Here is a 14,683-nt window from a genome sequence, read left to right on the forward strand (position 1 = left end):
TTTCAACGTTCTTGTGAAAGTAGTGATTACGGTCTTTTTGTATACGTTATATAGCTTACAGAACGTCAATCGCGACGAACGTTCGTCAAAGGGTAAACGTACATACGGTTTACTCTAAGCGTAGACTGATTTGTTTTAGGCATATCATACTTAATGCCACGACCATGATCGTTTCTGTTTTAGAGAGATGATTAACTATGCGTTACTGTAGATTAGTATATGTGTGGGGCGATCGGGAACAGAAGGTGATTCTCGCGCTCACACTGTGACCCCAGCCGCGCGATGGTAAAGCGGTGATCACCCGATCCTTACTAGGCGGCACCTACTCTTATATTGAATATAGATATTCTTATCCTGTTTCTCACCTTGTCTATTGCGCACTCACCCTTCTCATCTGGCTTTTTCACTGGGTCGATTGCCTTTTTGTATTTATCAAACCTTTTGAAGTGATCTCTGATACATACGACCATAGGGTGTGGAAAACAGGGCTTCCCGTCCGCTCAGCCGTACTTAAGCCACACGCCGGCTGGTTAGTAGTTGGGTGGGTGACCACCAGCGAATCCCAGCTGTTGTATGTTTTATTATGTTTTTATTATCTTATTGTTGTTCTGGCCCAGTCAAATGACCGTCAGCCCTGAGTCAGAATATGCTAGGGGTCGACCTGGTTCAAGATGTAGCCCGACGTGCACGTTATACTTCCAAAGCGACTGTCAACTAACTTTGACATTTTCTCCTTAAATTCCGTAAGTATCCCAATACCTATAGCTCGAACCTGGCTTTTGCTTATCTTTTATTGAGAATATTGCCGTCAGTGAAAAGAAAAAGCATTTAAAAACGAGTTTACAAGGGAGTTATCATTGCCTTCATTGGCTACTTGCTGGACCATCAGTACCGAGTATACCAGAAGTAATGATCATATTGGGAAGAAATTGTGCCCAAAAGACTAGTACTACCTCATTTAGGAGACAATGTAGCCTAGCCATCTTATATTATCTCGTCTAAATAAGAAGCTTATTTTTCGAACACGAACCAAATCTGTCAGGGACAAATTATGAATCAAAGCTATTACTTATCTCTCGCACTTCTTGTTTCAAGTCCAGGGTTAAATACGTCCACGTTTTGTGTTCTAAATGTTGTTATATGCTCTCACATCCTCTCGCTCTGTGTCTTGATTGGCGAGAAGCTATATCTACGTATGGCATTTGTCCGTTACATTGCACACAGACTTTTCTCTTACATATCTATTGTTCTATCCTAAATAGACCACCGGATTGACAGCAAAACATGCCTCGGTAGGATCTTCACCACACACAAGCTTAGAAAAAACCAATCAAACAGCGATGCTTCTATCAGCTTCACAGATTAGCATTTTATTAGCGGGTCAATACCAGGCCAATCGTACGATATGCTTGTAAGTGTGCCTTGCAGAATATCCACTATATATGGATCAACGGAAACGTGGCGCCGCGTAAGACTGCACAAAATAGCAGTACTAGACGATATTAATTCTATATCAGCGGATAAGAAATCTTTACTAAACTACGGGTGGTACTGATGTCTTGCATAAACAAATATAGATACCGTCCCGCAGCACTTAGGCATCAGATAAGCGTTACTATCCACAGAGCAAATACGCGACTGTGGACCTTCTCCGCAAGGCTATGTTTCCACCGGCTGGACCCTGGCAAGCTTACGTCGCTATCTTCTCGGTAAATATCTACGTACACATGATATATCCCGAATTATAGGGACCATCCTCCTAGCAGACTCCTCAATGCTCTTTTAGCAAATAGGAACGGAATATCCTGAATTTGAGATTTTCACGATTCGCAACCATATTATTATTGTTTGGCCATGTTGCCGTACCTTGTTGAATATCACGCTAAACTTGCAAGAGCATAGTCTCCTTTCCAGGCTTAATGACTCGTCTCTTATCGTTCAATTGCACCCCACAGATGTCGATGCGCTGCTGCTACTGGGCTGAAGTTCTCCCATGCGACATGATTGAAGCTGACGTACGGCAACTTCTATTTGTGGTCCTCTGCGTAAGCTACACACTCCACTTCGCAGCCTCCCTGACCCTCTTAAGCATTGATCGCCCAGCCAATGGAAAAAACATTGAAAAGAAGATACTTCCCTGTCTCCTACTAGATTTGAATATAGAATATAGACATATATATGTGATACACTTCTGTCTTTCTGTTTAATATTTTATTGATAGGGATATCTACTGTCATCCATATTCGCATTTTATTTTATTCTTCGTAGAAGATGACACTGCTTATACCAATATACGTGTTTGCTGCTTTCGCCTCGACGGCTTGGGGGGGTTGTTCTTCCATAGAAGTTCGACGAGAATGGCGGGAGTTTACAACGGCAGAGAAAACTACCTGGATCGATGCTGTCAAGGTGAGTGTTTGGACGTCCTTCTGTACTCTCTAGATAATTGACCATGTCTATTTGATTAGTGCATGGCGCATCTCCCTCACGATGATTCTCTGTATTCTTCAGTCGGCGACTTTGCCGAAAGTTTCGCCAATATCACATCAAACAGCTCATACTACGATGACTATGCATATGTGCATTCGGATCTTAATCCGGTTATCCACTTCACGGGTGAACACCCCAAAATTTATTGTCACTGTAGCATGTTGCTTAGTATGATAATCTCGCAGGTCTCTTCTTCCCTTTCCATCGCTACTTCGTTTGGTCATATACCCAAGCCTTGAAGAGCCGCTGTGACTATAATGGGGTAGCACCATACTGGGACTGGACCATCGGTACCTACTCCCTCAGTCCCTACAAGTTCCCGAATATTAATACTTTTATTAGATTCCGCCAACGTTCTTGAGGCTGGTATCTGGTCAGACGACAACATCTCGGGGCTTGGCCAAGCCGTAGGTATATCCGATAACGACTTCGTCGTCGGTACAGGCGGCTTTTCCTCCAACTTCACCCTTGCATACCCTGTATCTCATGGGCTGCGCCGAAACTTCACTCTGCAGCCATACATCAATTTCGCAAGTGCTGGCGACTTTTTCCCGCAACTAGACTTGGATGCAAATGCCACTTTTACACCTGAGGTCATTGATGCCGCGATTGCCAATTATACCGGTGACTATAAAGGCTTTCAAAGGTTTATCGAGGGCTTCGAGGGTCCACATGGTAGTGTGCATGAGATATTAGGAGGGTGGGTTCTGCGACTCCGGTGTTGGATAATAATGCTAATGAGTTTGGCGTAGCGATCTTGCGGGTTATTGTCCTGAAGATGCCTCTGAGTCTTGTTTTGAGAATGAGCCTAGTCCCACCTTTTCTGCTAATGAACCCCTTTTCTGGATGCACCATGCGGTAAGCACCCTTTCAAGCCACCTTACAGGCCCACCTTACACGCTTATCTCTAACACAATACAGATGGTCGACCGAGTGTGGTGGAAATGGCAAAATGCGCACCCTAATAACACAAATGCGTTCTTTGGTGGAAGCGTCCAGAATATAACGACTTACGCATCGTATTTAGAATATCCCAATGGTGCACCGCCCTATCTATCAATGAAATCGGTGCTTCCAACCGATGGGATCTTAGCCGGGGGCACAACTCTTGCTGATGTTTGGAAAACGGAGGCGGACTTTTTATGCTATACTTACGCGAGTTAATGCAATATTGGGCTGCTGTGAAAACAGGATAGAAAGTGGAGTGATTTGAGATAGCGCCTCGCGACGACATCAAATAGATGTTCTTTTCTATTTTGAAGATTACTGTCCTTTTTTCACGGGCCATGGGTGCAATTTTTTGTGTTAATCGGAGAGAGATCCAGGGGCCAGCACATGGCAGGGGATCGTGTTTGTGACAATCAAACCAAAAAGAGAAATTTATACTATTACTAAAGAAAAGAGAGACGATATTCTCGTTGCCAGGAGCCGATGAAGGTGCTTCACGAGCAATTGAAATCGAATAGGCATTAGTAACAAGGACGATGTTATTAGTGGCGGAGTTGTTTCTCTGCAAATATCACTGTAGGTACTGCGCACAGCACACGTAATGCCAGTCTCCACACCAAAGCCATAACGCCACCAACGGGAGAAGCTACGGCGGCCGGATGGGCGGCTCATATTTGCCCTATCCTCCGCCGCCTACATTCTTACGTCGACCATGAGAACTCCGGTTCCTGACTTGGTGGTGGCTACAGGGGAAACCGGAGCTTAGCTAACTTGCTTCGAGTGTGTAAAGAAGGGTACCCCAGCCAAGTTGGTCATATCCACCACCAGTGCCATAATCTCCACTGCCTCCTTCTGCGCCACCACCATCCGACACAACTAAGTCACGGTATTTTTTTGTCCAAGTGACATTGTAATTCTGTGCGACACCATAATGATTGTAAAGCAGCTCCCATATTGGACGGATATTCCCCCGACTAGAATTGCTTATGGTAGGAAGCTCAATAGGCCAAGCATTATAATCTGTGTATGGGACGTCATATCCAAGATTATATCTTGCGACATATTCAGCCCTGAATTAGAGGTATTAGCACAGAAAATTAGATACCATACAGCTCAGTTATGAAAGGAGGCAGGACTTACGCGGCCCAGATCAGACTACCATTGTATCCAAAAAGATTGAGCCCTTGGTTCCATGAGGTTTGGCCAATAACCCCCAGTAGTGCTATATCAAGCATGGTATGACCTTGATCCCGACCAACCTCCATAGGCTGAGCCAGCCATTCGTCGTCATAGAAATAGACAAATGGAATAGCGCGGTTAATCTGCCCATTACCGGTACCATTATAGAACCAGTCTACAGCTTGGTTGTAGATGGTTTCATTATCCATTAGAACACCTAGCGACATCCCTCCAGCAATAATGGAAAGGTCCCAGCCTGGATATACGCCTGATGAGTAGCTCCCCCAGTTTTCATGACCAACAAACCAGTCATTGATCGTAGGATAGAATACGTTCACCATCATGTCTTGGAATCGACTAAAGCCCGTCCAAGCAGAGTAGTCACGCATGATCTCTGCAGATTGGCAGAACTGATAGCCATATATTCCAGCTGCAAGAAATACATCAGTATCTCCACCAAGAGCTACTAATGTTGAAGACCACGCATCAAGAACACGGATTGCAGCATCGCCCCATTGAATTTCTCCAGTAATAGCCCAAAGAAGTGACAGGGCGTAAGCGGCGCCAACGTCAACATAAAGTTGACCGCAGTTGTCGGCATGAACCCCATCTGACCCACGGTAGATAGTTGGAGCTGGGTTTGGTTGGTATGTGGGAGTTGCAAATCCACTACTGAGAAGCTTCTGATAGCCTGCCACCCATGGTTGATTGCCTGCAGCAATATTCTTCTTAATCCGGTCGAAGTCCGCTGAGCTCTGGAGGAGACCGGGATGGACGAAGGCCTCACCCACTGAGGCAAGAGCCACAGTCAAGACGGTTAAGAAAAGCATACTTCTAAATAGAATCTACACTTTCATCTATAAGGTCAAAGTATTATGTGGAAAAGATGATTCTACTTAGAGTATTACCCATCTGTGGTGTATATATATTATGCAAGTTTCACAAACGGTCCGCTAAATTCGCAGGACCTCTTCATTTCTCACGGAGTGCCAGTCTTCCGCATCAATGTTGACAGTTCCAATGGGTAGGACCCACAAATCATAGTCAAAAATAGTTTGGCTGATAAATTTAATTTGTTTTCAAACACCGGCAAGATGGGATAACTCACGGAGATTTCCCATCGCGCGATTCTTGAATAAAAGGAGGATTTATAGCACTAAGGCCGCGGAACCAATAGAAATTATCGACTTTACCCGTATAGGAGTTGTAAGGATATAGTGGGCATAGTGCTTTGTCGCCCAGCCGGCAGAATCTCCACATTTTGTTTTAAAACAGTTGGCATCTCATGTCGTAAATAACCGACGGGTATTTTGATAGTCGAGTAAGTCGGCTTGCGGTCGGCAAAATTCGGAGTCAATCGAGACACATCCAAAACTGCAAATCCCGACTCTGAAAATAAACTTATTACTCTGAAATATTTACCTGCTGTGTCACGTATCTCCATCTTACAATTTGTTGACCGGCTCCATGTCGTATAGGGTTGTGGTCTGTGGTACGCAGTGACGAGCCAGTAAGCTCTGAATGGCCTGAATTAAAGTGGCAGCGTCTATTTACAATAATAGTGAGCAAAATCATGTTATAGCTGTTGTATATAAATTTTACTTTTTGTTTTCTTGTTTTTTCACACTTTTTTGCTGCATTTCCTGTCCTGAATCCATTGCCGCCCTCCCCCTGAACGGATGGCTTAGCCCTTCAGCTAAAATCAGTAATTCATCCCGAATGGCGGAAACCAGTGAATGTCCAAATTTCGTTCAAAAACCTCGGACTTCAGCCTCGTATCATCGTCTCCAATTTGATGACACTCGCAGAGTCCTTGAAAGACGAACTAATGCGCGAGCAATCACGTCTGAGAGTTGTTTTCGACGACAGCTCCCAGTCATTCTTTACACTCTCGCAACCTGTAAAAGCCAACTCGAACTGAAACAGAGCTCAATCCCTAAAGGTATATATGAAGCATTAGACAAGAGTCTTAATACTTATAAGAAAAAAGCTTCCAATCTAAAAAGAATTTTTGAAAAGGTGATACCTGGTTAAAGCGGTACATAGAAACGTTATTTATGATTCTACGAAGACTCGGCAGAGGAAACAAAGTCGAAGAATTGATAACGTCGATTACTGAAGACGTCTAACTCATTGTCAACTATCATGCTATCATGTCTGCCAACCTGCAGCAAAATTCCGTCATTATCTATCCTTGATCATGTTAGCTTCGTTAGTTTCTGTTCCCTGAGCATGGGCTGTGCCATACCCATATCTGCACCATCTAGCTTCTATTATTTTTAGTGTTGCGGCTCATGCCGACCAGATTGGCGTCATTCAATTCTTATTTAAGGACAGATCATATTTAACGTTCTCATATATATACGATATCCTTGCCGATTGACTACTTTCCCTCAGTCGTCTGTTCCGCGAGAAGCGCAACTTGCTCCCCGATGTTAGATTTATAACCTTGAGCTCTAAAAATGTAAGACCTCAATTCCACCCCATAGCTTGGATCTTTTGGAAATTCAACAATGGTTTTACCCATGCTTCTGCTCCATTCACGACTTGAGCATATATATCGCACTGTTGAGGATACAGACACGTGGTGAGTATTCTTCCCGTCGAAGCGAGATTAATCTGCCCGGGGATGGTCGCGATGGATATTGGAGAAAGCACAGACAGCCCTAAGGCAACACCTGAGAATAGAATTAAAATGAATCCAGTAATCAGGGCCGGAAGGGCATAAAGGAGCTGATAACAGACTCTTCTCACGAGGGGTGTCACGGCGATTGAAGTGTTCTGCACTCCAGAGTTTCCAGCCCCAAGAACTTCCTTCGTCCCAGTAACAACAGAGGCAGCATAGTCCGTCCAGATAAGGTTTTGTGATACCAATGCTATTGTTGATTCCTGGCAAATAGAGAAACTCATACCGAGCGACGACACGTTCCGATGATCCTCAAATTTTTGTGAAATGAGGCCCCAGATGGGTTTATCAGTGTCACTAGTAAACAGTTTGTCAAGGATGTCCGTGACGATAAGGTTTTGAAGGCTATTGGTGCCATTGTTGATATAGGTATTGTCGTTGCCGTAGTACCGGCTGCACAGATCCTCTGGAGAAACGAAAAAGGAAAAGTTTGTCGTTAACACATCTATCTACAAGCCAACCGTGTTGAAAAGGATCAATATGCGTCTAACTTACCGAGATCCTGCCACGGGGTGCTGTTAATGCCGAATGGATTCGGCGGCGGTTTCGTATGTGGGCTTTGGGAGCTTGAATGGTTTAGGAGCAGACTGAAGAAGTCAGAAAAGTATTGGTCAGTGCTGAGCGAGTCATAAGCACTACTGGCCGTAGCGGTCTGCACCGGAAATGTCTTGCCGACATAGGAGTCAACATATGAGAAGGCTTTCATGCCTACCTCTGGTTCATCCGCGGGGTTGGATACGTTATAGTAGAACGTGGAGTTACCGTTACTCATGTATTCAGCCTTGGACGCTCGCATCCACAGCTGTGCATCTGTCGTAGGATTGCTTTGGTTTGGTTCTGGGTATGGATGGCCGAGGTTTACGAAACCCCCTGGGTCAGTCAAGGCGACGTTCTCAACGAAGGTGCTTCTGTTTGGACTCTGAGTGATAAGAAAATCGATAGTGAGGTTTGTGTCTACGCAAGCTGTCTCCGGCGTGATGAACAGCAAATCCTCCACCCAGGAGAGGAGCCGCCGTTGGCGAAAACACCTGAAGGAACGGTATGATTGCGGAAGCCGATGCCCCCATTCACGGTGTCAACTATCAACCCCTCCACAGATTCGATGGCATTGTTCAATATTACGCTCTGCAGAGGCCGATATGCCCCCGCAAGATATGTAGACCCGTTATCAATGATATGGTTGTAATCAATCTGAGTTATATATCGTCTCCATTGAATGTCAAAGAAATTTGAAAGAGTGGTCGGTTGGTTGTTCGTCCTACTGGAGCATATCTCTGTAACTATTGACGGAACGTTTGTGTCGTAGCCGTAAGGATATGTGTCGGTGACCATTGTAGAATCATTTGCCCTGAATCGCCGTTATATTGATGACTGTATCAGAAAAGGGGCATGGCACTAGGTAATCATAACCACATAATCGTGAAAAGAGAAGACTGCTTCTTGGCAGGGTTCCGATTTTGAAGGGAGATCTATCAGGCACATATTCGAAAGAAGGCAATTCCTGGGCTCCAGGAATAGTGGCGTCATACAGTCCCAGCGGCGTTATAACACTAGCGACAGACATGAGTACTCCCATGCCGATTATCAGTTGCGATAAGAGCGATCACTTTGTCTCTGACGCCGTATGTGAGCACTGCATCGGTTTGGAGAATATCAGGCCAGAGCGACCGTTGGATGATCCGGTTGGCTACGGTCCTTTTTATTTACTTTGGTTTCTATCAGCTGTATATGAACTGGCGGTAAAATTCAAGCGGTGATAGAATTAGGAACCGGGGCTGTTCGGGGATATCCTACCATGTTGCATAACTGTTTTGGTGACCGATGCTTCTAAACATGATTAATGTGAGAATATTGGGGCTCAATTACCGGGCTGTCTTCTCGATGAGAATCGCTGAGAGATGGTGATAGGATCGTGCACTATACCTAGGAAAAAGCCCGCTACGATAAGTGCAGCAGCATTGGCAACAGTAAACTCAACCATCGTTAAAAACCAGTAATATCCAACACGAAATTATTATCGTGAATAACAGAAAAGATGACACGGAAACACCTTGCGGAAATGCGCAACGATTACCATCCAAAAGTCAGTATTTTGGATTGAGAGTCACAATACTGTATCTTCCTGGTGTACAAAAGAGAATCATGTAAAGTGGTAGGTAGTTATAATGCATAATTATGTTTATGTCTCCATTCTATATCGACACCGAGTGCGAGGGAGAGATGTCATGAAACGCAGCTAGACTCCATTAAATAACTCATGCTTAGCCTTTGCTTTTTTATTCGAATACAATAATTAGCCAATGGGCAATGGTCAGCAGAGTCTTCTATACCCGAGAGTATAACACTCACTACACCGAAATTGGCGGTCTACGAGTGCTTGCGAGGTTGGCAGCTCAGGCTATGCCCCCCCGTACTTAAGAGCACCGGACCTACGCTTCTCCGGCTCTCTGTCTACGAACCCCTATTCACGCCATCTTCTTGTTACCCCCCCCCCTGCCCCATGTTTATTTTCTGCTCAATTCACTGTACCTAGATTAGGCAGTCAGGCGGGATTAAACCCGTAACAAATCCACTGTATATGCCTATATCAGCAATTAAAAGATTATTGCAAAGGATTACATTTTGCGTCTCTAACTTATATCATGACAGATCTTGCTTGCAACGTACGCTGGCATTGTGTACATATGTCGATATCTGACGTCTGTTAATGCATTTTCAGCTCTAAAAGCATCAGGCCAGCGGCTATTCTTAGCCTTTTGAAAGGTTACCACTCCCATTCCTCAGTCCTCGCTTCGCCAGTTTCACATTGACCAAGACCAGTAGGGCAGCCGGCAATTAGCCAGTGTGGCGCGGGGCCAAACAAGCTGCTTTAATATAGTAATGCACCGTCAGCACAGGAACTAATAATAATCATAGCTACTCTACATCCATATAAAAGCTTAATGTGATAGAAGACCAGCCACCAAATCACGTCCACCAAAATCATAGGGTGTGATCGTATGGCCGTCATGTTAGTAAATATTAAACCTAAGCCTCATAGTTTAGCCCGCTGCCTAGTGAAGAGTTAGCTCTTTCGGCTCGTAAAATATGCGAATGATTTTCAGTTTTTGGCTTAGTCTCAATTTTGGTCTTGCACCTAAAGATATGCGAATGCTTTTCAATTTTCAGCTTAGTCTCAATTTTGGCCATGCCACTAGAGATGCAGTAAACCAGTAATATCGCAAACTACTGCATATTCACTGTACAAGAGAACGACAGTAGATAAACTACTCTCCAAATGGAAGAGCTTGAATTTCCTTCTTGTACACAGCTAAAAACTATTTAATTAGAACATTATTTAATTGGAACATTACCCCCTATAAATTCTACAAAACATGACAAAAAATCAGTCCATCTACTCCAAAAATCAATTCTAGCTTTAATCGCTTTTAAGATGTCATCTTTCAAGAATATTCTTATTATGACGACCCTAGCACTTGCCACTGCTGCAAATGCCATAGGCGTTGTATGTCTGAACCAATTATCATAACTAGTGAAGACTTGCTAATAGAACCAGGACCTAGTGAAGAATGATGCCAGTGACTGCCCTAATAACTGGAGCATCATTATTTCTAAGGGCGACAGAAAGTGCTGCTATGGAGATCTGTACAACGATAGTAACGGTGATCCCAATTGTTGTGTTGGCGAATATGACGATTTTAGCTTCACGGCTTCACAATCCAGCTGTTCCACCCCGATTCCGTTTACTGCAAGCGACTATTCGAACCTGGTTTCATCTGCTTCAGCCGCGATTGCCTCTGGATCTTCCAGCCCTGCCACAAATCCTGCTGTCACAACGACGGCCGCTTCCACTGCCACTGGTTCTGTGATCTCTTCTGGGGCTACTGGTACTACGGGTTCTTCTTCAAATGGCGCTCTGCCTATCGCAACTGCACATGCTGTCATTGGCGGAGGAGTAGTCATTGCTGCTGCCTTGCTTGCCCTGTAATTAGACCATGATAATTGGGGCTTTGATTCGAGCTTGAATAAACGAAAAAGTACTCGTACTCGGCGAGTAATTACTCGACCATTACGAGTACGAATAAGGACTTGCTACTCGAATTACTCGACGAGTAATTCGAGTAAATCGTGTAACCTACTATTGCGAGTGTTTTAATTTCTGCAAATTAATAGATAGATATATTATTAGCTAATATAACTGTGACGAATAGAAGCTCGTAATAGAGAAAGTTGACGTATATCACGAGAATGAAGAGAAATCCTTCAATGATTAATCACATCTTTCTAACTATACGAAATATTCTTTCATATGATACTTCTAAAGTTCTGATGCAGGAATTGCAAGATAATCTTGTGTAGCAGCTGCCATACATAAGTACTTGTCTCTATGGTTATTCTACTAAATAGATAACCAGTTCATATTATTTGCAGTCTCTTCTAGGATGTCGCGGTTTGGCAAGAGGATACTTGTAAGAAGCACTTCGTTTCATAAAGCCGTTCCGAGTTCGTATCAACAGAACGGCGGTTCCTCTAACGGGAGGCGGAATGCCTCCGTCGGCACTGTATTCGTATACGTCAGTTTTCACCTGTCACATTTCTTTGGGTACCCTTATTTTTTGGGTTGAAACTTCTATGGATTTTGGCGAAAGCCCTCACACGGTTCAGTCTTATATAGACTGAGCCTGCTCCCTAGCAAATACTCTCCTTCTTGGTTCTTCATAGGTCATCTTGTTAATGAATTTGCCCTTTTTCCTGAATCCTCGCCTTCGAATCGTAACATAGGATTTATATAAAAGAATCATCAAAATATCGACCAACATCTGACATTTTGGACAAGAGAGTAGATTCAGAACTGCTTAAGTTAATTGATTAATTGAACCTCTCTATGCAATTTGTCTGTAGAAGTAGAATAACTAGGCGTTGATATAACTGCCAATCTAATAATACCATGGCTTGGTATATGTGGATTGCTCAAATTGCTCGCCGAGTAATGAGTAAGATTCTCAATTTACGAATACGAGTATGAGCAAACATGAAATCAAGCGAGTATTACTCATTTACAGCCCTAGTGACAATTCCCATGGGACCTTTTTGAAATCACTCCATCTCCCATGCGTGAACTCTCCAAGAAGCCTATTCGCAGCTATTACATATTTTTTCATGTCCCATCAATCCATCTTTTCAAGGGTTAGTATTTTTCTAATCATGTACTTTTACTGCTTTCTAACTGTACCACTTTGTCTACTTTCACTTCTAGCTTATTACATGCTAAGTATGCTATGCTAGGTTTGAAATCAAAAAATCAGCTCCGTGACCAACACTGCTTCCCACTCTTCCAGAAACCGCTTGATAAAGTCGCGCTCGTAAAAAGCTTCGTTGTAATGACATGTCAGGTGCAACTGACCATCGCGCGTCCAGACATACATTTGCAACACCCGATTAATGATGTCAACACCGAGCCACCAGTTCTCAATTTCAAGTATGGCTGTGGCACCTGTGTACCTACTCGGCAGCCGCTGCTCAATAACTCCTAGTGAGCTGAGTTCTGGGTGAGCAGCACCCGGCGCATCAAGCATTACCTCCGGGGGTGCCGCCAGTATCGCACCGACCTGTGAAACACAATCCGCCGTGGACTCTAGAAGTTGCTGCAAATCTCTCCGTTGGTAGTAAGTAGTTAGGTAACCAGCAATTGAGGTAAATTCCTTCATATTGGTGAACTCGATGCTGCTCGGCTTGCCTGCGAGATACAAGCCGGCTCCTCCGGCTACACCATTCCACGGCTGAGGCAGAAGGCCGCGAATGTCAAATGAGCCAAAACCTATCAGTCTGCCGTCAGAAGCGGTGACGTGAGGTAGCATTGCTTTCACTAATGCAGCGTGTACGGATGTTGTGATGGTTACGCCTCGCGCCTTGCTGGCAGTGATGATTTGCTGGCTCACATCGCGTGTGAAATGTGTTCCTATACGTCGGGGAGCCGCTGGTGAGGTGCTAGATAGGGCCTCTCTGAACGAGGCCGGCATGCAAGATTGTCTGTCAGCCGCCTGGCTCATCTGGGGAGTGACTTTAAGGGGGATTCCTGTCACTTTATCCATGGGGGGTGGGAATCGCGATATCTCTGAGCCATCAAACACAAGAGGAGTTCCTGACGGACCTTGGGCGAGGAGACTGCAAAATTCATGTTGCAGATGAATCAAGCCGACCCCGTCGGTGCGCCAATGCGGCGTACGAAAAAGCAGCTCACGCGAGGATGGAAGATAATGGAGCATGAAGAGATGGCATGGCGAAAGTTCAGCTGTGAGATCTTCGGCAGAGCGACTTTCGTTGTCGGCATATATTGATAGCGTCTCTTGGACCCATGCGTCAAGATCCTCTGGTGAAGGGACTGTATAGACCAGTTGCTGGCGGTTCGCATCCGGCACGACAGCAATTTGCGGGTGTTTATGACGAAACATCATCCAGGCCTGTTTCACAGCTGTAACTGATGGTAAGTTTTTGAATTGCACTGCGCTGGAAATAAGGTAGTGCTGTTTCTTCAAGTGTGAGCCGAAAGCTGCGATGTCCCAGAAATTGCGCTCAATCGTGTCAAAGGGACGCTCATAGCGTCCCGGATCAATCTCCTGCCACGACATGTCAAAGTTTCTTTTTGTAAAGAGTAATGGAGTGAAAAACTATATAAAGAGATATAAATCGCGGTCGATAGAAACATTGGAAAGTAGACATATTTAGGTGCGGGAGAAACCGTTTATATATTATTGAGCAGGCAGCCCCATAAATCGGCACCGCGCGATTCGAGCTTGTTGATGATGTCCTTGAGACCATCGACAGTCTTGGGAGCTATTGCGACTGGGGAGTGAGGAAGAGAGCCAATCAAAGCCAAATGCACCCTCAGAGAAGGCGCAGAGGGGAGATGGATCGGCGGTGGGAGTGGTCGAGACAGAAAGCTGGCTTGCTCGAGCTCTGATAGAGGAAGCAATTAGAAACCAGAAGTATCAGGTATCACTTTTTTTTCTTTGTCACCCATGTCGACCACGGAATACACTCCGATCAGTGGAGGTGTCTTCATTTAAAACTCACAAAGGAATACATCCCGATCAGTGGGGGTACCTTCATGTTTGATTTGGACCTGAATATGAGCAGTACATTCAGCTGATTGGGAAGGTAGGATTTTATCTCTGAAAGGATCACAGCCAAGCAAGCCTACTGATTCATTAAATATATTATATGACCTACTAAATACAGTAAGCGAGAGTGACAGGCAAATGTGAAACCACCGATAGCCAATCCATCTGTTAAAAGATGTCAAAAAGAGGAGAAAGACACAGAAAAAGTAATTACAAGCTAACGTCCGCCAGAGGAGAGGCTCTCAGTGGCAAAACGAAA

At 44.5% G+C, this 14,683-nt stretch overlaps 5 protein-coding genes across 5 annotated transcripts; 2 read left to right on the plus strand and 3 right to left on the minus strand.

The window, feature by feature from the left end:
- Window positions 1–2,132: 2,132 nt before the first annotated feature.
- Window positions 2,133–3,762, plus strand: BGW36DRAFT_93503 (Di-copper centre-containing protein). The gene is made up of 5 exons (XM_046222708.1): window positions 2,133–2,409; window positions 2,469–2,616; window positions 2,676–2,780; window positions 2,833–3,190; window positions 3,243–3,762. Exons 1-5 carry the CDS (start codon window positions 2,272–2,274, stop codon window positions 3,652–3,654), a joined length of 1,161 nt encoding a protein of 386 aa, XP_046076904.1. The 5' UTR covers window positions 2,133–2,271; the 3' UTR covers window positions 3,655–3,762.
- Window positions 3,763–4,204: 442 nt separating this feature from the next.
- BGW36DRAFT_334930 (GPI anchored protein) lies at window positions 4,205–5,492 on the minus strand (the record flags this gene model as incomplete). The annotated part of the gene is made up of 2 exons (XM_046212919.1): window positions 4,579–5,492; window positions 4,205–4,508 (listed from the first exon to the last, which is right to left on the minus strand). The coding sequence occupies exons 1-2, from the start codon at window positions 5,445–5,447 to the stop codon at window positions 4,205–4,207; spliced, it is 1,173 nt and encodes a 390-aa protein (XP_046076905.1). The 5' UTR covers window positions 5,448–5,492.
- A 1,597-nt stretch (window positions 5,493–7,089) lies between these two features.
- Window positions 7,090–8,635, minus strand: BGW36DRAFT_355285 (uncharacterized protein; the record flags this gene model as incomplete). The annotated part of the gene is made up of 3 exons (XM_046213627.1): window positions 7,090–7,709; window positions 7,799–8,220; window positions 8,301–8,635. 3 exons carry the CDS (start codon window positions 8,633–8,635, stop codon window positions 7,090–7,092), a joined length of 1,377 nt encoding a protein of 458 aa, XP_046076906.1.
- A 2,055-nt stretch (window positions 8,636–10,690) lies between these two features.
- BGW36DRAFT_370185 (uncharacterized protein) lies at window positions 10,691–11,200 on the plus strand. Its single transcript, XM_046215217.1, has 2 exons — window positions 10,691–10,808; window positions 10,860–11,200. Exon 2 carries the CDS (start codon window positions 10,873–10,875, stop codon window positions 11,170–11,172), a length of 300 nt encoding a protein of 99 aa, XP_046076907.1. The 5' UTR covers window positions 10,691–10,808; window positions 10,860–10,872; the 3' UTR covers window positions 11,173–11,200.
- Window positions 11,201–12,597: 1,397 nt separating this feature from the next.
- On the minus strand, window positions 12,598–13,932 carry BGW36DRAFT_287589 (uncharacterized protein; the record flags this gene model as incomplete). The annotated part of the gene is made up of 1 exon (XM_046210517.1): window positions 12,598–13,932. One exon carries the CDS (start codon window positions 13,930–13,932, stop codon window positions 12,598–12,600), a length of 1,335 nt encoding a protein of 444 aa, XP_046076908.1.
- Window positions 13,933–14,683: the final 751 nt, after the last annotated feature.

The sequence above is a fragment of the Talaromyces proteolyticus genome (assembly GCF_021365285.1).
Source record: "Talaromyces proteolyticus strain PMI_201 chromosome Unknown BGW36scaffold_2, whole genome shotgun sequence".
Classification (NCBI taxonomy): Eukaryota; Fungi; Ascomycota; class Eurotiomycetes; order Eurotiales; family Trichocomaceae; genus Talaromyces; species Talaromyces proteolyticus.

Bases quoted from the DNA above. Each gene is read 5' to 3' on its own strand.
- BGW36DRAFT_93503 (XM_046222708.1), top strand. From the start codon at position 2,272: ATGACACTGCTTATACCAATATACGTGTTTGCTGCTTTCGCCTCGACG. The intron at 2,410-2,468 runs GTGAGTGTTTGG...CTATTTGATTAG, and splicing joins CCTGGATCGATGCTGTCAAG to TGCATGGCGCATCTCCCTCA. The intron at 2,781-2,832 runs GTACCTACTCCC...TACTTTTATTAG, and splicing joins ATACTGGGACTGGACCATCG to ATTCCGCCAACGTTCTTGAG.
- BGW36DRAFT_370185 (XM_046215217.1), top strand. From the start codon at position 10,873: ATGATGCCAGTGACTGCCCTAATAACTGGAGCATCATTATTTCTAAGG.